This window comes from Neovison vison, chromosome 6, assembly GCF_020171115.1.
Source record: "Neovison vison isolate M4711 chromosome 6, ASM_NN_V1, whole genome shotgun sequence".
Lineage (NCBI taxonomy): Eukaryota > Metazoa > Chordata > Mammalia > Carnivora > Mustelidae > Neogale > Neogale vison.
In genome coordinates this window covers 113,357,673-113,380,141 of record NC_058096.1, presented here as the reverse complement: position 1 = coordinate 113,380,141, position 22,469 = coordinate 113,357,673, and the positions used below count along the sequence as shown (strand labels likewise).

The following is a 22,469-nucleotide window of genomic DNA, read 5'->3' as shown; positions in this document are numbered from 1 at the left end:
ACTTCAAAAGCTGAGATTTTACCGGGAAATTGTTTAAGTTCATCCCTTCTTAGCTGAGGGCTGTGAATCCAAAGACAAGAACTTGTCCTAACAAAAAACACATCATTCTTTATATGCCCTAGTTTCTGTAAAATTATGATCTTCCTGATTTGACTTGATCGACCCAGTTTAAGAAACAAAGTTTGAGAATAATCCAGCAAGACTTGATACCACCTCACAACTGCCAATTTCTGGATCTCCTCTCCAAAGAACACTCTTCTCAGACTATCCACATCTCCTTACTCACCCCAAGGTCAAGTTCCTCACTCCCCTTTCCAGGTGGCATCTTACCGTGCTGGCCTGTCATTCTTAAAACGGTGAGGGTCATCACTCTCTTTCGACTTTGAGTGTGCTGATTTAGTTGTTTTTGGCTAAGGATAGGAAAAAAGAAAAAAAAAAAAAAGAAGAAGAAAAAAAAGAGAAAAGAAAAGAAAAAGAAAGGAAAAGAAAAGAAAAAGAAAAAACATACATATAGAAAACAGCAAATGGTAAGATTGTTAGGTTTAGAAAATATCTAAATCATATCAAAATATAGCAATTTCAACTTATGTTCACATGAACAACAACAGTAAGATATTTTTTACATATGGTCACTCAGATTAAAAAAATTAGAGTCACAACCCTATGCTGGAAGTAGTCAGTGCAGCCAGATGAGTGGGCTAACTACACATCAACACGCTCCCTGACAGCAGTGTGCCTGGTCACCCATCATTAACATAAAGCTGCACAACAGCTGACAAGAACTTCCCGAGTCTGTGGAATGTAGGTCTGTGCTCTTAAACTTATTTCTGAACATGTGACTTGGGGATGGTGATTTTCAAGCCAGGAAACTAAGGAACATTCAATTCAACCTTTCTAACAGAAGAACGATGCCAGCACCAATTACAGAATCTAGGAACTAAAGAAGTCTTGATACTTGCTAGAAGTGTGGCCTTCCCCTTTTATTGCCTGATTTGTGATTTTTAAAAAGACTCACTTCTTCACAGTTGAGCTAACAAAGAATCCGAGTAACTCCTGGGCAATTATATTTGTAGCTTAACTTATAGAGCAGAAGCATTTAGGAGCCCTTCTACTAAAATGAAATACATTTGTTAGGAAAATCCTGAATTACTAAAAGGGTAAAAGAAAGAGAGACTTATACATAATTAATAATGCTTTCATTTGATTTCAGACTGACAACTGAATAACTGAGCAACAGGAAACAGTAGAGCAATGCTGTTATCACGGTTTCTGTCTTCTTTTTCCTCCTAATCGGTGCTGAAACCAGAGACCCAAGGGAGGAATTTGTTCGAGAGAGAAAGGACAGTGCTAAACATCACTATGGCTTGGATACACACCTGAGCTGAATCCTCTCAGGCCTAGTACAAACTCCCTCTCTGAAAAACCTTTACCTTGGGAATTCTTCCTCCCTGCAACTCTGCTGTTCTTCTACTCTGCTTTCTTCAGCCAGCTTGACCTTGTATCGGTTCGCGGTCTACATTGCCCTCTTTACCCTCCTACATTTTACAGTATTATGAGGAAACTGTATGTTTGCCCTTCCCTGTTAAGTGCAGAGCGGTGCACTGCACACAGTAACTACTGAGTAATGTTTGTGAACCTGGACCTGCAACTACCATGAACAACAATGGCATTACTTTACAGCAGAAGAGATGGCAGCCACTACTCTGTCTAGCGTTTCTGACTGATGAGGGGAAGATGATAGCTCAAGCTCATGCTAGACGGTTCCTACACTCTGACCTAAGCCATGGTTGCTAGTGGTATCTGTCGGTTTGCCACAGATCAAGTTATGTCAGAGGAAAGAAAAATTATGGGCACATGATCATGGATGGACAATATAAGCACACAGAAAAAGCAGAGAGAGAAAAAGAAAGGGCCACTGGTGAAATAGGAAAGCATGAGAAAATACTACATTCTCCTGTAAGGTAAATATTAGTAAAACTAAGGTTGCTTATGACCAGAGGCACCTGCATCTCAACTGATCTTAAAATCAATGGAATGAGTTTTCAATCTTAGCAGTAATCTTTTCACAGTTACTTTGAAGAATTAAGTTTCTTTGTAATGAAGTCACTTTTACAAATCACATCCATATATGCAATACAGATAATTTGTAAACCCTAAATACAGTTGCAAAATTTACCCTAAAAGTAGAGTCTCCGTTACAAAAATCAGAGAAACAATAAACAGAACTTACCTTCCAATCAGGGTCTTGCTTCCTTTTGTCCAAAGATGATTTCTCCCGCTCCTTGGCCTTCTTATAAGCTTTCTTTTCTTCAGCCATGAGAAGTCTAGCGATTTCCTAAACAAAATCCAGTCAATACCATTGATTGCAGAGTTGTGGGCAAAAACTACTGGATATTTCTAAAGAGTACTGGCCACATGAATATGAACTCACCTCATCCTGGGCTACTTGAGCTGCTCTCATGTCCACCTGGGTAGCCTACAGTATAGAAATACACAAAATTGAGTCATTTAACTAGAATCTGTGTTATCCATTTTAAAAAATCTTCCATAAAAGTAAACTGGTATTTCAAACCAGCTGTAATCAACATCCCTGAAGTTTAGTTAGTATACTTTCATCAGCCAGAGCAGGGGCTATTTTTATCAAATTCCACACCAGATTACTAAAGGATTATCAGGACTCAATGAAAGAGAGAAAGGGATATGGAATTTTGTTGCTAATGTTTACTCAGTAAGTAAAACTGAACAATCTATTCCCATTGTCTTGATTTTTCCACCCATAAAAAGGTACCAGCTTCTCAACTCACAGAGGTTCATTACGCCTATTACATAATCTCAAGAATGATTCAATTCAAGAAAACCTAGTGATTATCACCTAAAGTTCTACGTGAAAATTTACTCACCAAAATTTCTTCTTCTTGCAGTTTTCTGGCAATTTCAGCATCATACCATTCCTGATCTCTGTGCGCCACTCGTGAGGGAGTAGAGACAGCTTCTTTCATCCCTCTTGGCTTCATTCCTAGAAAAAACTCAATGTAATAAGGCAACTGCATTTGTTTTCTGAAAAGGTGCAAAAGTTAAAGTTCTTCTTTAGTATCTAACACTGACAACACAGCCACCACTACAGAATTCCGTGTAGGGTGCACGTGAAATAAGTTTTTCCCTTAGGTACAGAAGTGGCAATGCAGATTATCCACACATTGAAACAAAGTTACCCACACAAAACCACCAGGCAAAACTCCCCTTTCATATAGTTTCTTCAACAGCAGAAAATCGCACAATGAACTGTAAGTGAGGCTTTTGCAAAAATAGCTAGTGAAAAAAAGGTGAAGTCACTGAAATTAAAAAAAAAAAAAAGAGTAAGGAGAGTTAGAGAGTCAGGAGTTTTAAAGAGGCTGAGGAGTCAAGACTGGAGGAAATGAGGGTCTTCCTTCTATTTAAATCAGCCTTGCATACTTTACTTCAGGGGGAACAGAAACAGTATCATGGGGAGCTATGTGACAGTACCTGTGAGCCCACAAGCGGCCCTACCATAGTTTCCGCTCTGATGGTCAAAAAAACCACTTGCTTTAGATCCTTCCTGTAGCTTTGATTAGTTCAGTGTTGTTGCTAAATTTTAGGGAAGATATAACATAAGGGAAATACCAGAGAACAAAATGAATGACTATGATTTCTACTCGTCTGAGGGAAAAGGAACATGGGGGACTAATGGGGAATTGTGGGATTTTACTTTGAAATGTTATAAACAACATGTAATCCTTTTATAACTTTTAATCAAGTGGTAGCTGCTAATGTTTATTTCAAAATTGCAGATATTTCCCTCTTTGTATCTTGTATTAATTACAATTATTCAACATTGTAAATGTATTGTATACAGAAGTAATAACAATTTTTAGTGCCACGAACATGATTAACCATCTGGAATAGTAACTTCCAGTAAAGGGACTACTGAAGGGAGAAAGAAAATTTACTACTAACTGCCTATTTCTTTGTATCAGTGGTTGTCAACTCTAGCTATATATTAAACTCACTTGGGATGCTTTAAATAAACATAAAAATCTTCAACTCAAACCTCAAGGATTCTAACTTAGGTAGCCTGGATGAGATCTGGTTGTTTTAATCCTAATAGTTGATGCTTGCTTGAAAATGGCATTGAAACTATTAGTTGACTATATTATATCCATCAAAATAACCATACATTAAAATAATTTTTATCAAAATGCCTCACTGCACTTGACAAAAAGTAAAGGAAAAAATACAATTAAATTCTGGGCACATGAAGAAATTTAAATTATTTGGAGAAGTCTCTCTTTGTAGAGCTTTACACCTAGTTTTGTGGTAAATCCACAAGCTATGTATTCATCTGTCTTCCCCCACAAATACAGACTATTAAACCTGGATTTCTTAACTTCAGGCCTATCAGCACCTGTTTATTCAGAATACAGAATTCACTTCAGTTTCTCATCATCTTTAGAGCTACTGAATCTTATATTCTGGGCTAGGCTGGGCTGGGCTGGCTTTAAAACAGATTTCTGAGTGGTTTGGGACAGTCAGGAAACAGAGATATTCCCAAGAGTGAATCATATTTAAATGAAATATAAACCTCCCTGAGTTATCATTAGTTTGGTCATAACTGGAAAACAGTATTTCAGGGAAAATAAATGAAATTATATAGGGAGCTGGAATTGAACAAAGTTAGTGGAAAAGAGGTTGTGATGTTATTCTCCTATCTATAGGAAACTGATACTTCTCTAAGCAGCTGAGTCTCACAGCAAAGATTACAGTTAGGCCTTGTTCCTTCCATTTTGCCACCAGTGAAAAAAACAACAGAGTGGGATGTGTTCAGATTTTAACACACTAAACCCTCTCCACTCTTACTCTACACCACAGAATTCACTAAGAAAACATTTTGTCTTAGAATCTTTCAAAGACACTTAGAAGACATTCAAGTGAAATAGTCAAATGAACAAACTTAATCGGTTTGACAGGGTGGTAAGACTGTCACTTCCAGGCAGTTTAAAAGAAAATGATACACAGGTCAATGGAACAGAATAGAGAGCCCAGAAATAAATCCATGCATATATGTCCGATTGATCTATGACAAGGAAGCCAAGAATATACAATGGGGGAAATACAGTCTCTTCAATAAGTGGTATGGGTAGAACTGGACAGCTCCATGCAAAAGAGTGAAACCAGACTTATACTACAAAAAAATAACTCAAGTCGGGGTGGCTGGGTGGCTCAATGGGTTAAAACCTCTGCCCTTGGCTTGGGTCATGATCCCAGGGTCATGGGATCAAGCCCCTCATTAAGCTCTGCATCGGGCTCTCTGCTCAGCCGGAAGCCTGCTTCCTCTCTCTTTCTCTGCCTGCCTCTCTGCCTACTTGTGATCTCTCTTTGTCAAATAAGTAAATAAAATCTTTAAAAAAAAATAACTCAAGTGGATTACAGACCTGAACATAAGACCTGAAACCATAAAACTCTAAGAAGGAAACATAAGCTCTCAGAAATGATTTTTTTATTTGACACTAAAAGTAAAAGCAACAAGACCAAAACTAAACAACTGGTACTATGTCAAACTGAAATGCTTCTACACAGCAAAGGAAACCATTAACAAAATGAGAAGACAACCTATGGAATGGGAGAAAATATTTACAAATTTAGTAAGAAATTACTATCCAAAATCTATGAAGAACTCATCCAACTCAATAGCAAAAAACAATCTGCCTTAAAAATGGGCAGATGTTCTGAATAAATATTTTTCCAAAGACATATAGATGGCCAACAGGTACATGAAAAGGTGCTCCACATCATTAATCATCAGGGAAATACAAATCAAAACCACAATAAAATTTCACTTCGCACCTGTTAGAATGGCTATTATCAAAAAGACAAGAAATAATGAGTGTTGGTGAGGATGTGGAGAAAAGGGAACACTTTGTGCACTGTTGGTGAGAATGTAAACTGGAACAGCCACTATGGAAAACAGTATGGAGGTTCCTCAAAAAATTAAAAATAGGACTACCATGTGATCCAGTAAATTCCATTTTTGGATATTTTTCTGAAAGAAGCCAAAACACTAACTCAAAAAGATATATGTACCCCCATGTTCACTGTAGCATTATTTACAAAAGCTAAGAATGGGAACAACCTAAGGGTCCATCAACATATGAACAGATGAAAAAAAATACGGTATATATACAATGGAATATTATTCAGTTATGAGAAAGAACATCTAGCCATTTGCAACAACATGGAAGGATTCTGACAGCATTATGCTAAGTCAACTAAGTTAGCCAGAAAGAAACAAATACTTTATGACCTCACTTTATAGAGAATTATAAAAAAAATAAAAGAAAAAAAGAAAAGCACTCAGATACATAGAACAGATTGGGAGTTGCCAGAGGCAGAGGGTAAGGAGTGGGCAAAATGGTTGAAGGGGGTCAAAAGGTACAAACTTCCAGTTATAAAATAAGTAAATATGGTTTAGCTATTGGTAATAATACTGTACTGCATATTTGAAAGGTGTTTGAGAATACATATTTTTTTTGTTAGAGAGTACATCTTAAAAGTTCTCATTACACGAAAAACATTTGTGCCTGTATATGGTGATGAATATTAACCAGATTTATAAACATTTTACAATATACACAAATATCGAATCATTTCACTGTACACCTGAAACTAAAATAGTATGTTAATTATACCTCAATATAAATGAATACACGAATGAATGAACAGAATAGTTAATGAGTAAGTATTTGAGGTAATATCTCTCTAAGTCTCAAATATCTAGTGGGGAAACAGTTTATTTGAACTATTGATATGTCATTGAAATTTACATGTCTCACAAGCAAAAAAAATCTCAATTATTAGATTTCTGGCAGGACTGGTGACTGAATGCAGTATGCTCAGTACCAGAAGTAAAAAGAGCATTCTTAAGTATATAAGACAAACTTCAGACACTACATTGGAAGTCTACACATTTCGTTATAGAAAACAGAGATACTTTAAAAATGTTAAAAGCGGAGTTAATTGAAGGAAATTAACAGAATGGCTGCTCTTATGTCAGTAGACTTAACAATCCAAAAACTAGCTTCCAAAAGATCAGCTGAGGGCTGCCTGGGTGACTCAGTCAGTTAAGCATCTGCCTTCAGGTTCAGGTCATGATCCCAGGGTGCTGGGATCAACTCCCCACTGAGCTCCTTGCTCAGTGGGGAGTTGGCTTCTCCCTCTGTCCCCCTACCCTACTCTCTCTTAACTCTCAAATAAATAAATAAACTCTTTAAAAAAAAAAAAAAAAAGATCAGGTGAGCCATACTTAATAGCTGCACATTCTTTTATTTATTTATTTGTTTATTTATTTATTGACAGAGAGAGATTGAGAGAGGGAGGAGAGAAGAGAGAACTCCGAGCAGGCCCCATACTCAGTGCAGAGCCTGAAAGGAGACTCAATCTCATGATCCAAAGATCATGACTGCAGTCAAAATCAAGAGTTGGACACTTAACTGACTGAGCCACCCAAATGCCCCTGCACATTCAATTCTTAATCTAATTCTTGCTTGTCTTTTGTTCATCATTCTCCAGTTTAGGACACAAGAACCTTCCTGAACAAACACAAATAAAGCTTATCTTTAAATTCTCGCACAATAAGCTAAAATTATTAGAAGTATTAATACTGAAGACACATTTATCCCAAATTTGGGATAAGGTAAGATGAGGACTGATAGATTCTTGAATATCATGCAGGAATATTTTTTAATAAGCCAATCTGAAGCTTAGGGAATGTCACAGCAGAAAGATATAAATGTCTTATGGTCCTAAGAGGCTGGAAGTTAACCAGCAGGAAGTAATAAGCTGTTAGAACTTTAAAGTTCATTAGAGAACTTACCCTCAAAGGAGATAGGGTTTTAAAGTCCTTTAGAAAGTTAACTGATCCTATATTTAATTTAGCAATTGTATTTTGCATTCCTTTTTCAACTGACTATGCAAATTCTGTTAGAACTAGCTCTTTGTCATCCTGGTAGTTTCTTCATTACTAACTTAAACAAAACTTTGGCTTATGCTAACAATTTTAAGAACTGTGCTTTATAAAAACAAGAATAGACACCAGTATTTAATAATTGCATTTTAATGTAATCTTCTATTCTAGAGGGTCACAAAATCAAATACCTCGAATCTCTAGGAAGGTAAAATTTGTAAAGATGAGTACAGAATGACAGATCAGCAGCTACACTGTAGCCATTTTAGTAGCTGCCTAGCCACATTGTTTTTTTAAACTACTGGGGGGAGGGGGGGTACCCTGGAAGAGGGAGTTTACCCACAATTCCAGTAGGAGGGTTGTGAATCAGTGTTTTATTTCATATTAGTTTTACCTTTCTCAAGCCTGCTTAAGAAACCATAAAGAAAAAGCCATAAAGATTAACCGGCTCTCAAAGCATACTTAAAAAGCAGAATCACAGAATCAGAAATGTAGAGATAGGAGCAATCCTTCACCATGTTATGACTCCAACATACCTTTCTACATTTGGATATAGATAGTATAACTTGTTATAGAGAGATCATATCACTGCCTCCTCTACTCCCACATAGCTCTTCGTTCAAAGTACATCTAATTTGTAATTGTTTACATTTATTCTACTTTCTAGCTTGACTTATACCTCTGGGGCTCAGATCCAAGCATATATCCCAGAACATAAAGCCTGAGGCAGAATATTTTCAGCAGATACTCAATGTGGTTGCTGAACTGAAGTTTCATTTTCTTTACAACCAAGTCTTTTAATAGCTTAAATGACTAATATCATAGGAAGAGATAACATGTAGAAGAAACCTACGAAATCAACCTGAATCTGCAATGTAGAAACCAGTTCCAGACCCAGAAAAAGTGGTTGGCTGGGCAGTGAGAAGGAAGAAAATAAGAACAGATACCTCCATGGAACTCCCCCAGTAACCCTCGTGTCTCTGTAAAACTTCAGGAAGAGTAAAATAGAATGAGGGAGAGGAGTATGGCCTAATTATGACTGATAGTGGTACAGCCACAAGGAAAACATCACCACAGCAGTTTCCAGATAAGAACAGAGAAAACCATTACTGTGTCAATGAAGGATGTCAGAGCCTCAAAGATGCCAGAAAATTTGAGGCTCAAGTCTAACATTCACCTCATTCCAAACAAACCCCAAGAACAGAACGTACCCAATACTGACATTTCAGAACACCAACTGCAGTCTTAGAGTCTACATGGTTACAGCTTAGAAAGAAACTTAAGGCAATGGCCTTCCAACTTTAAGTACAGGTCGAAAACAAATCCACCCCACCAGGAGAAAGTACAGAAATGATCATATGAGATCCAGAAAGCTGCCTCTTTAGGAAACAGCCCAGCTGATTCTGACAAAAATAGCCCAAGGCACACAATTAGAAATAAGCTGTTTTAACAGATGCCTATTCAATCTCTCCCTTTACAAATGGGAAAGATGAGATCAAGAGAAGCTGGTACTTCCAGACTCATTGGTTATCTAGTTTGGCAAATACTATGAAGACAGTGTCAATACCTCTTACTTACAACCAGAAATTCAGGAGCTTTGATTTGGTATCTGATCTCTGGTATACGGTCTTGGCAAATGAAGAACTGTATCCAGGACGGGCACCTCCACTGCAATCGGGGCTAAAAGACCTTTGTAAGGAACTGGTGTATTTTCTTAGAAAGCAGTAGGAGAAAGGTACAAATATTTTTCCTCTTACTATAAACTTGATTATAAATAGATACCTTTTATAATATTTGGCTCCAGGATTTATTTTTAAGCCATGAGTATAAACTAAAGATAAAGAATAGGTTGCTTAAGATGCTTATTAAATACATTCGCTTGTATACATATACATGATACCAGGACTTTCAAAGTGACTGTCCTTTATTACCTGTGTCATGGAGCTGGAGCTGTTCCTCACTCTCTGAGAAGGGAGGAGTCCTGGGCCTGTGTTTCCTTTGTCTGTGCTCACCTTTCCCATGGTCCCTCCCATAAACAGCTTCCTTGCAATGAAGCCCTGCTTTCTGCGAAGACTTGGGTGAAAGCTGGTCTTGGTGTCTGGACTGCTTTTCCCAATTCCAAGTTCGATGGATACTGTTAGCCTCCCCATCATCAAATCCAGTACTCAGAAACACCTCACCACTGATCTTGGGAAGTGGAGGTCTCCGAAGTCTCTCATGATCAGACCGTTTCCTTTCACACTGCTCAGTGTCAATTTGGGAACTGGCCCTCACTTTGCCCAAGCTATAGGATGACAGACATTTCCCTGATGAACAATGATCTTCTAGTTCTTCCAACTTCTCCGCTGGATGTTTGGATTTCTTGTTCCTTTGCTTCACAGTGTTTCCATCACTTTGGAGTCTACATGACCTTGAGACTCCAGAACCCAATTCCCTTGCCCTCCTTGACTGTGGCTGGTCTGAGTGGAAGTGGAGGGATGTGAAAAATAGAAATGCAGGTTAACTTAATGAGAGTATGAACTCACTATGCAGGAAAGACGGGGCCCAAGTTTAATGTATTTTAAAATGGAGAAGACTACTTTTTCAACTTAACTGAAAATAGGGACAGGCATTTATTGGAATGGTCCATGTATACATGAAGGATTCTGGGTATTCAGTCAAAAACGTAAAAGACTAAAATAAAATTATGTTAAATAAATCTGAAAGAAGAGCTTGATTATGAATAGAGAGTTAGTATAGTACTTTGATATTTGCCAATAACAAAAACCACAGTCATTAAATGTTAAAGTCTACTTATAAAACCAATTTGGAACTACTATGGGGAGAAAATAGGGATTGAGAGAGTCTTATAAAACAGAAAACAACTAAGCCTGGTGATAACTAAGCATTCCAGGAAGAGACTTTCAAATATTCTTATTGGAAATGACAATAAATCTCTATCAGAATGTTGCTAGTTTCCATTTCATTTGGAGACATGACCCAGATTTTAGTATTTCCCTACTCTCTCCCAGCCATGCAGTTCAATGTGGAAGAGGATGGAATAGACAATTTTAAGTGAGTAAATGACCCTGTTATCTTTAGACAACTCTGCTCCCAAACTTCCTTAACTTTGCCAGAGGAAAAAATTAAAAAGGGATGCCATAACAGAATACAGGAAAAGGAGTCACTTCCACCCCTGTATTCATTTCAAAAAATGAGTCGATACTGTATTCTTTGTATAAAAATACAGTGTGTGCTAACTATACAAGTCCCTAAATGTAACACAAAATAGCACATAGAAGGGTGCTTTTGTTAGATCTCACTGAGGCAGGAAGATACTATGAAAATGAAGGAAAGATATTACTGTGCACTTTGCAAGGCATATTTAACGTTTTCTAAGACTCAATACATTCTAGAATAAAAAGACATCCTAATTCCACAGAAAACTGCTAGATTAGCTAAAATACCTTTCCTATTGAAATTACCCACTTGCTGAATTGCATTTGAAACAGCTACCCCAATTTGATGGGACATAGAGGAAATAATGAACTATATATATATTTTCTTAATTTTGGGGGGTTTTGTTTCTTTTTTTTTTTTTTTAAGTTTGTTAGTGCTAATCAAATAAAGGAACAGAAAGGAAGGGGAGATACACACTAAATGTATCACTGATGTCATCAGGGTTCTCAAAACCTTAATCATTTCCTCTTAAGTTTTCCAGAAGAAAAGAAAATCTGCTTCATAGATGACATCTAGATTAAAAGCTGTCTTCCAAAAAGTTTACAAAATTATCTACAGAACTTTGGATTAAATTTATTTTTTACATAAAAGTGAAAGAGAACAATTATTCTCTAAGATAGAGGTATCTATTCTTTTACCAAACTATTATTTTAAGTATATCTAGACAATTGAGAATCAATTGACTACTGCTGTGAATTATTAATATAATATTGACTCGCTACTTAAATGATGACCACATCCAGGGAACAATGGTTTAGTGTTAATACCAGTGTTCCCACAGAGAGCTGCATGAATGAAGTCTGCCTTCCAGCCCACCAAAACAAGAAGGGCTTTGTTTCTGACATGGATATGTGAGACTATGATTGTTTTGTTGTTTTTAACTCTTTCTAAAAAGTTAACTAATATTAGTACTTTTACTTTAGGTAAGTGTGCTCCAAGAATTAGAACAGAGCTGTCACTATATTTTCACAGAGTTGACAGGAAAAATATATGTTGTCTAGTTCACTTGTGATAACTTTAAACCTCAGAAAGAAAAAAGACTGAGGTGGGGGAATCTGCTTGAATCTTTTGAAACCATATCCAGTTTAAGGACTTAGACTTGTATATTTCTTGAGACTAGGTTATTTGGCAAATATAATTAACTTACTTATAGCCAATGCATATATATTTATATGCATACATACATATATATATAAACATTTGTGTGCTTCCATGTTTGTCTTTCAAAATAAGATGATTTTTGTAAGGATACACAAGATATTGTTGTATACACATAATACTGATATATGCATAAACAATAGTACTTAAGAGTTTAAGTCCTCACCAAAATTACATTATTTGATCTTCTCAAAATCCATGTGAAGGATTTATTTTTAAAATCTCCATTTTATCAATAAGAAAAAGGCTTACTGTGATTACAGTAGATAACTTCCCAACACTACAATTGTTCTATAGAAGGGATGAAACTTGAACTAAGGTCTTGTGACTCCAAAAGCCTGATTAAAAAAAAAAATGATCCATATGCCTATGATACAGGTATGGCTTTGAAAGAAAAACATGGATTCACAAATGAACAAGACATAGCATTTCAGCTGATATCAATCTGACATACATTTTAAATAATTTGAAATTTGCAGAAAATCTACAAATGATCATTTTTAAGATTTAAGCTTAAGAAAATAAAAGCTAAAAAGAAAACCACTTCTATAATGTCTACTTTAATTATTATATAATTAAGGCAAAAATCATAGTATACATAAAGATAGAGAAGTACGATTAAATAATATCCCTATGTGTTGGGAAAAGACCACTGCAAAGGAATAAGGACTACACTTTATACTTTGTGCATGTGAGCTGAATTATAATGTGGTTTCTGTGGAACTCAACTTGGTCCAACTCAAAGGCAAATGAATGAGGATCACACATGTTCCACAAACTATAAACTCGCAGAAACAACACAATTGAAGAGGAACTCTTAATATTTATATGCATATGCTCAGGAGGTCACAACTTCATGATTTTTTTTTTTTTAACTTTAAGAAAAACCACTGAATTCTTAACATAGTCTCCTGCCCTAGAGGATGACAGCACTCTGGTTAAATCAACCAGATTTGAGTCCCGACTGAAATTAGCCAAAGGTTTTAACAGAGGAAGGCCAAAATTAATACTTTAGTGTACTTAGTTACTTGCCATCCTAATGTTTTTATATACTTAATAGTTTCAAATGGTTGTTTTTATTTGCAGTGAACATGATTGCAGAGCAGAAATAAAAAACAAATGAAAAACGCCATAGCACATTTCTAAGCTTTTAATTAAAGCTGAAGAATAAACTCTTTGCCTTCTGGTCTCTAGCTACAGAAATATATGGCAATATTTTTTTTTTCTTCTTAAATGATGTACTACATGATTTCATTAAAAAAACCAGCATAAGGAAAATGACTATCAAAAAAGAGCTGAGCATTTTACATATGGAAGAAGAGCACAAACAATAAATAATCAACCTGCTTATTAACTGCAGTAGAGCCAAGCTCTACTGATAACAATAAATTTAGAGCATGACTGGGTAAGATTGTACTCAACTTTAATAATCCTAGCTTCTACATATGCATTCCTTTCATTCAACCCATCAAAGACAAATAAATACCTGCTTCTCCTTTCCAATGAAATTATAGCTAAGTACTGATAATTAGCTGACAAGGGCATTGGGGATCATTGACTTTAATATCTTTACTCTTTAGGAGATGCTTTAGGTTTTACTTACTTGTTAACCTAAGTCTGGTCTCCAAGTTGAACTACAAAAAATACTGATACTAGAATTATAAGAAATGTCTTTCCTTTGACAGATCTTTAAAGAAGATGGAACAATACTTGCAAATACTCCTTTCCCAACACACTTTTAAGGTAAAGAATCACCGGCACCACAATTGCCACCACAATGCCATTGCCACCACTACACTGCAAAAGCAGGCACTAGAGAAGAGAAATTCAGAAGGGACTTCTCGTCCTCAGGAATTTTTCTATACAGCAGTCAAACAGCAAGGAAGCATCAAGGACAAATAATGAACAGAGTGTTTTAGAATTTAATTTTGTCATCAGCACACATACTCATTGGTCAACGTTTGAATAGGCAAGAGGCAGAGAAAGAAGCTTTGTTACCAACTGATGCATGATGTACCATCTTCATTATCCATGGCTCTCTGCTACTTTGGACATTTTGCCCACACTCCTTGAGAAAGGCCAAGCCCAGAGATTCACCCCATTTTCTACACCCCAGTTTATATGCTTAAAATGTAGTACAGCATTCCAAATGGCTACAGCACAACAGAATGCATGTCAAATCTTACAAAACCACAGTTGTTTTAACAGCCATAAAAATAGCTCTGATCATTCAACTAAGAACAGTTGAATTCATTAGATTCAGAGAGGATCTGGCCACAAATCCACACAGCCCCTGAGGTCACTTTACAGACAAATTTAAAGGGGTGTCTTATGGTTGGGTCTAAGGACAGAGTAAATCACATTGTTACCTCCATTTTCGTAATAGTAACTATCTCCATAAACACTGGATCCAGAGGATTCTGGAAAGTGTTTCTTCCGCTTTTTCTCTTCCTGTAACTCCTTTTCTTGCAAAAGGCGAGCTATGTCCTACAAGTACAGAGAGAATGCGAATCAATATGACGAGAGAATGAACAAACCTTTTACAGTGGAACAGATTCCACCCAGTAGCCCTACAAGTCAGTGGTTTGATATTCCATTGCCAAGCTTTTGTGGGCTCTGTCCATAGCTTTCCAGACTTTCATGTATTAAGCTCATGCTATTCAAATGCCATCCATAATAGTCCAACAGGAGTGGTGCATGATCCAGATAAACAAGAAAGACTTATCTTTTTTTTTTTTTAACTAAATTTAAATCCAATTCAATCTGAAGACATACAAACCTAGCTTTCCTAAAGCTGGCTATACAATATAATTTTTGAAATACTTATTTGTGGGCCCTTTTTCCAAGCTGATGATTCAGTAAGTCTGAATGGAGAAGAGTGTAGTAATCTATGAAACTTTATAAACTATATGTATATTTAATTTTAAAATTTTATAAAAGAATTCTTCAGTTGATTCTGATTTAGCTTTGCATTAAGAGTACTACTGTCATAACTGAAGAAGAGAAAATGGTATTCTTTCTGTCTCCCCCTTGCTTCATCTCCAGGGAAGTTTTTAGCGGTTACTGAGTGATAAATAACATTCTGACCCTGCCCCTAAAAGACTAGCATCATCATCTGAAAACAAAGGTATGTGTAAATAATTATAATACAATTAAATCATAAATGCCTCAATAAGAGGGTAAAAATATCAATGTGAGTATATAAGAGGCAAGTCTTATTTCTGCTTAAGTTAATTAGTGCAAGTCTTTGTATTTGTGTTAGGTTTTGAATAAAGAACTGGATTCCAATAGGCAAAGGAGGGAGAACCACCTCAGAAAAAATATGAATGTTGTATTGGGAACAACCAACAGTCCATTTAGAACACAGGAGGTGGGGTGTTAAAGAGAAAGGTAAGGTTAGAAAAACAGTCTGAGACTGGATCACAGGTCTCCTTACACACAATCTCAGTGTGTGTGGACTCTGGAGTCCACACTGCATGGGATGAAGGCTTACTAAACGTTTGAGCTAGAAAGTTACAGTGTTCTGAATCTGAAGCTTATTTCTATGAAAGACCCACAAAACAGCACATAAACTTTGTTCCATGTACACTTTTTTGGACAGAAGTTCCCTACGGGTTGCCAGATTCTTACAGACCAAATATGCAACAGCATTCACTTGTGAAAAATAACAATCCCAAGTAGTTTGAGGTGCCTACTTTATATTTATAATAGGGAATATAAGAAGTGCTTAGATGTTGATATAAATTTTGAACCAAGAATTCATTACTACTCTGCCTTTTGCAATTTTTTAAATAAGTCAAAATGAAGAATATACTAAGACTGGAAGGCAAACTTCAAAAAAAATTCATCTGAATAAATGAATTACTTTCAGGTCAGTGTAGAACATTAAGGATGTGGCAGCTAGGTAAATCAGCAGTGATTATCCGCATACTCAGCTTTTAATGTTCATCAAAATGGCCTTACAAATCTGACCATATGTTAAATGAATACCTAAATTCAAACTCATGAATATACTAATTAACATACTGTCTTTAATGGATTTCTATGCTGGAAGTGTCTCATAAATTTTGTGCAAGATATACACACCTTTCTACCAATCAACTACTTGATTGTCTCTCTATATATATATGGTCATGTATCCACAAACACATACATACATATCTATAGATATGCATACATATTTATATCTACATAGTCTATATATACATATAGATGTCTATTTATATACACATTACACATGTTACCAGTCAGTCTTAAAGTCAAATGTCTTGCTTGATTCCCTAATGCATCATTTTAATAAATCCGTTACCAGACATAGCCCCTATGCCAGGTTCATTGTATTTGGTGTTTTATAAAGTAATATATCAATCAGTTCAAGAGAGAGAGAAGTAGGACAGATATCTAGCTCTCCCAAAGCTAGTATTATTATAGTAGAGTTTCCCAAATCTCTATACTTATTGCAAAATAGGAAGAAAATGCAAAATTTCCCTGAGTTATCATGTTTACTAAGCACCTAACACTATAAATGGTTTGCTTTACAGAAAACAAGAAATTTCCCTTGCTGTAATGGAGTAAAAATGTAAGGGAAAATTACCAGGTCCAGCAGAAATGATTAAGTTAAGCTATGCTTTAGAGACCTTATACTTGCCCTCCCACTACTGAATTTTGTCCTAATGGATACACAGTACTAAGCCATGTTCTCAGTGTAAAGAAGCAGGAAAAAAATGAGGACGATGCCACTTTTTGCCTTGCATTATCTAGTCAAAGAAAGTGCTTTTCATCAAGGAAAATAACAGTTATGGGCCTTAGCACCCAAACCTGTTGTTCTTCTAAGCTCTCAGCTCTTTTTTGAGTAAGCTTCAACTGGGTGAGAGGAAAGGCTGCCCATGCTTGATGAGGGAAAGGATCAGGGCCCCACTGACAAGTGACTGCTGTGTGAAGAGCTACAGCTTTGCCAAGTGCGTGTCCCTCCCCACATTCCAGCATTACTGTGCCCTGCCTTCAGGAAGGTGATTTCAGGAGAAAGAACTTCCCCTGAAACAAACTGAAGATGACAATTAGTCACAATGCTGTGTGCAGTTTAGTCACCCGTGACATAAACAACCTCCTTGGTCCTCCTCAGCTTCCTTCCTGTTAAAGGCTGGTCTAGAAGAGCATTTCCAAAGCTCTGTTTCTGAGAACACCAGTCTCTAAAGGTTCTCCAGAGAACAAAAGGCACTGAGTAGAAAGCATATATTACATCTAACTCTTCAAAATGCACCTTCACCTACTTTAAAACTTTGGTAAAAGAAGCCTGTTATCTTCCTATAACAACCCAAATATACTCAAATATACTCAAATATAACCAAATATACTCAAACTTATTTTGAGAAAGAAGCCTTTAACTTAATAAAAAGCATAAACCTTATGGATTTACTGTTTCACAAAATATAACTTGATAAAACAAACCTAAAAGAACTTATAAGCCCTTCCGAAGTCAGTTTCAATTATTTTTTAATTAATCATATTAATCAGGTAGGCTTAATTTGCATTAATGTATCAAAAAATAACCACTCCATAATTAGAAGATTTCCTGGTAAATACATTTACTGGAATAAAAATTCTCCACTGTATCCAAATCTTGAAAATGTGAAACTGTGAGTAAGATAAAACACAATTAAGGATCTCTAGATGCTAGGAAAAAAGTCATTTTAATAAAAGCATAGTTTTTTTTTAATAACAAAATTCACATTTTATTTAAGTTGAAATAAACTATACAAAATAGATTTTCCTCACCAAAAATAACAGCAATATTTTTTGTATTATTCCTAGATAAACCACAAAACACTTATTTTTGTAGGCTTTCCAGGTTTTGTTTATAAATCAAGACAAGGCAGTGGCTATAGTCATGGAAAAAGACAGAGGAAAACAGACAAATCAGTTGTCAGTATGCATGGCCTCTGATTCTGCCTTAACCATGAACAAAGGTGTTCAACATACACCTGGTAAAAAGCTTATGAAGACTAAAAACACAGTTTTATTGACTGCCTTCGATGGGCTAAATATTCTCCTACAGACCTGTAGAAAAACAGCATATATGGCCAATATTCTCAAAGTTCTTACCTATTAAGTTTTAGAAGCAAAATTATTAGCATAATTTAAAACATGCAAAGGTGAGTGCCCTAAGAGAAGCATTATCACAAACAAGGTGCAGTGGAGCCCAGGGGAGCCTAACACATCTTTCCCAAGTAGATGACAAATTACTAAATCACTGGGGCACTTGGGTGGCTCAGTGAGCTGAGTGTTCAACTCTTGATTTTGGCTCATATAATGATCTCCAGGTCCTGAGATTGAGCCCTGCAGGCTCCACGCTCAGTGGGGAGTCTGCTTGGGGTTCTCCCTCTCCCTTCCTTCTGCTCCTCCCCTCTGTTCGTATTCTGTCTCTCTCTCTCAAATAAATATATATATGTTCTTAAATTACTAAACTATTATGTTGGATTCCTTAGGCTATTTTTTTGGTTTATATGACTTTATATTGGCATCACTTCTCCCTGAAAGCTTCCACTTCCATTCCTCAATGGTAGTAGGTTTCAAACTGAGGAAATCTTGGGCACAAAATCAACTGAGGAAATCTAAAAATGTGATTGTCAAATGATCAGTGGAAAGAAAAAAAAGAAGAAAGAAAACCATTCCATTATATTGCTATACTTCTTTATCAACTAGCAATTATCATCTAATTCAGTAGGGAACTCATAATACATATAATCTTCAGAAGGTGTAAGACTGGAAAACAACATACCAATTCTATGAAGTAAAAACACCCTTATGACCAAGATAAGAGAGAAGAATTTTCTCAACTAAAAACGTTCCACTCACTCCCCCCTTTCTGGGCATATATGTATAATCTTATTTTTATTTTTTTTAAGATTTTATTTATTTATCTCACAGAGAGAGATCACAAGTAGACAGAGAGGCAGGCAGAGAGAGAGAGAGAGAGAGAGGGAAGCAGGCTCCCTGCTGAACAGAGAGCCCGACGCGGGACTCGATCCCAGGACCCCGAGATCATGACCTGAGCCGAAGGCAGCAGCGTAACCCACTGAGCCACCCAGGCACCCTGTATAATCTTATTTTTAAAGTACCAAAACATAGGGCTTTTTTTTTAAGTAGCTAAAATGTACTGTTATGTGAGCTATGCTCTAAATATTAGCAACCTACATAAATACTCTTTTAGAACATGAAATTCTAATCACTTTAATAATGTTACGAAAAAGTACCATGGTTCACACTAGATTAATTTTTAATGTACATTGGTTACTTAGTCTGTCTCTGTACAGTTTATATTATAAATGGTTTCAAACTGTTGAACTAGTGCCACAGACTTTTCATTTTCATAACATGGTCATGCTAATGTTTACTTTAGCAAACAAATAAAAAAAAAAGTTTTGCCCTAAAATATTGCACATTAACATATATTTGGACCTAGGTTCAAAAGACACATATGTATATCTATAGATACACACACACAAACACACACATATGCTTAAGAGTTTTATTTAAAAATAACTTCAATCAACCAAACACACATTCCTTAGCTTTATGAAATGACAAATGCTTATGTTGTAACCAAAAAGAATGATCCCAATGGAATTAGCTCACTTTTCTTAGTTACAAACTCGTGCGGTCCAGTATTCCCGAAGGCTACAACCCTGCTTCAACAGGGGCCTAAGGAGAAATGCAACTACTATAGTGACACTGTTTAAAAATGAAAAAAGAAGAAAGGGGGAAAGGAAAGAAGGGCGGGAGGGAGGAAGGACAAGAGCAAAAAAGAAAGAGAAGGGGGTAAGTAGGGGAGAAGCAGGAGAGGGGAGGCTACAATACTGGTAAGAATACTAAAGATCTTTTTTTTTTCTTTCTTTCTTTCATTCCTTCTTTTTTTTTTTTTTTTAAACTTTTGTACATCTGTCTTCCTGCATGGAAATGCTATTTTCCTTACATCTGTGCTCTGTTAAAAAACACAATAAAATTATACCAAAACAAAGCCAGATATGGTAATTCACCCACATGGAGTTGTGTAACTTCTCATGTACAGTGTTGTTCAGGAAAAATCCTCTGCCCCAAGAGGAAAGAGGCCTTGGATTCTACATCTGGTTGTTCGGGGGGTTATAAACTACGGAAGAGAGTTGAACCCAAAAATCTCTGAAAATGAGATCTGGATGAAAATCAGAGAGGAATTTTCCACAGCCCTGCTTACATTTAGTAAGAACTTACTAGCTAAGCAGACTCCACAAGGAAATAGAAGAGCACAGACAGAGAAAAAAATTAAAAAAGAATTAGGACAGTTCATGAGTAACAGGCAATGTTTTTTTAAGAGTTGGGCAGAAAACCTTCCACTATTATCCCATCTCAGTCTCCTCTGCGAGGCACAGGGATGAAAATAAACAAATATGCACTATCATACATCCTTCAATGGCAAGCTTTACTACTGCACATTTTATTCACTTAATATTAATAACATGCCAGTCAGCTGACAGTCCTATTTTTTGATAAGAGAAAATCTCGGCATGGTAGGCATCTTCTAATCTACGGCATCAGCTGGAAAATCAAAGAAGTTGAATGGAGTATTTAAGGCTAGTCTTAAGAAAGTTAATCCAGTTAGGAGTAACTGGATTTCTCCTTTAATCTCTCCACTGCACTGGGGAATGGGGGCATAAGAGCAGGTAAAACGGCACTGGAAGGCAAGCTAGCTGGGAGACCTATTAAGGCAAAGAGATGCTTGAAGATTGCTCAGATCACACCAGACTGGAATACACTTAAGCCTGTTTACTCTCCCCCTTTCTAATTTAACACACATCTCTTTTTATAAGAGAAATTTTTGTTATAAAGGGCCAAGTGGTGTGGAAACGACCAGCAAGAAAGTAAAAAAGAAAGAGAAATTATTAACTTACTATGTCCCAGAGGCCTTACATACAAGATCTCACTTAAAGCTCACAACAGCCCTCCAGAGTGTGTACCATTATCACGGCTTTTCCAATTTGAAACCTGAGGTTCCACATCGTGAAGTGAGATTCTGAAAGTGACGGCTAAAAGTTAAAGAGCTAAGATTCAGACCCGAAGCACTCTAACTCCAAAGTTTACATGTTTTCTGTTGTGTCACAGGATATCTGTGTCAGAAGTGGTCAGTCAGGGAACCTGAACTATACAGACATTTCTCTGGCATCTTACTACAGCTGGGGACAACTCACTGATTTCTTCAAGTCTGTTTCTTCATCTGAAAAAGAGTTAATTACTAAACTGCTTACTTTATCTAGTATTACCACAGGACTATTTATTGTGATTGCTGTTTAGATTCTACACGCCTAAATAAAATGTTTTGGTTTCTCTTTCTTTCCTATTTTTCCTGAATGGGCAGGGGGTTGGGGGGGTGGACCACAGGACACCAGTAGCATTTATAAGAAGCCAACTCCATTACTCTTATTTTTCAAATAGAAGTTTTCCTGTTTAGAAAATATAATCACTTCTTTCAGTTCCCAGTTTCATCCCCAAAGCAAAGTCTTGACTATAGAGAAGTAACACATCCTGTAATAAGAAAGAGTTCCTGTGTTGATAACAGGAAGGATAAAAAGCAATCCTTAAATCTTACTTGCAGTTCTGATTATCGTAAAATCATGGTTTGTTTTTTAAAGAAACAGCTAAATACACACATACCAGGTGTCTCATGCTCACCTGGCACAGAACAAGGGGTCTTACAGGAACAAAGATGGCTCTGTGGGAGCAGCAGTATATGCAGGCTGGTTTACTGACGGCCCATATCCCACCTATTTAACAGGGTGATCACATGTGCTGGTACCCAGGACAGGCCCCGTTTATGTAATTATTAATAGTGCCCCCTTTTAGCCCAGAGAAGTAGTTGAGTATAATAAATCATATGGCCATTCTACTCTTAAAATTATAAATCATTTTCTTCCTTAACATAATCTTAATCTGTGGCCAAGAACAGCACAATTGGTTTCAAACAAGGCAGACACAGAATCAATACACACTGAAAAGGAATTGTCTGTAAGAAATGCTAAAAGTCCAACACAAAGTCAAGTAACCATCAACTGCAAATTTAAGTCTTCTTACTCACCAACAAAAC

General features: G+C 36.4%; 1 protein-coding gene across 2 annotated transcripts in view; it reads right to left on the bottom strand.

Moving 5' to 3' along the window:
- Positions 1-22,469, bottom strand: part of CCDC50 (coiled-coil domain containing 50) — a 71,297-nt gene that overhangs the window by 13,195 nt on the left and 35,633 nt on the right. Inside the window, exons 5-10 of one of the 2 annotated variants that reach the window (XM_044252003.1) lie at positions 14,725-14,842; positions 9,910-10,437; positions 2,901-3,016; positions 2,432-2,476; positions 2,231-2,335; positions 331-410 (exon numbers count right to left, since the gene is read on the bottom strand). In XM_044252003.1, the coding sequence (XP_044107938.1) occupies positions 331-410; positions 2,231-2,335; positions 2,432-2,476; positions 2,901-3,016; positions 9,910-10,437; positions 14,725-14,842 (992 nt within the window). The remainder of the gene's footprint in view (positions 1-330; positions 411-2,230; positions 2,336-2,431; positions 2,477-2,900; positions 3,017-9,909; positions 10,438-14,724; positions 14,843-22,469) is intronic. The other variant, XM_044252004.1, reaches the window with a different exon arrangement.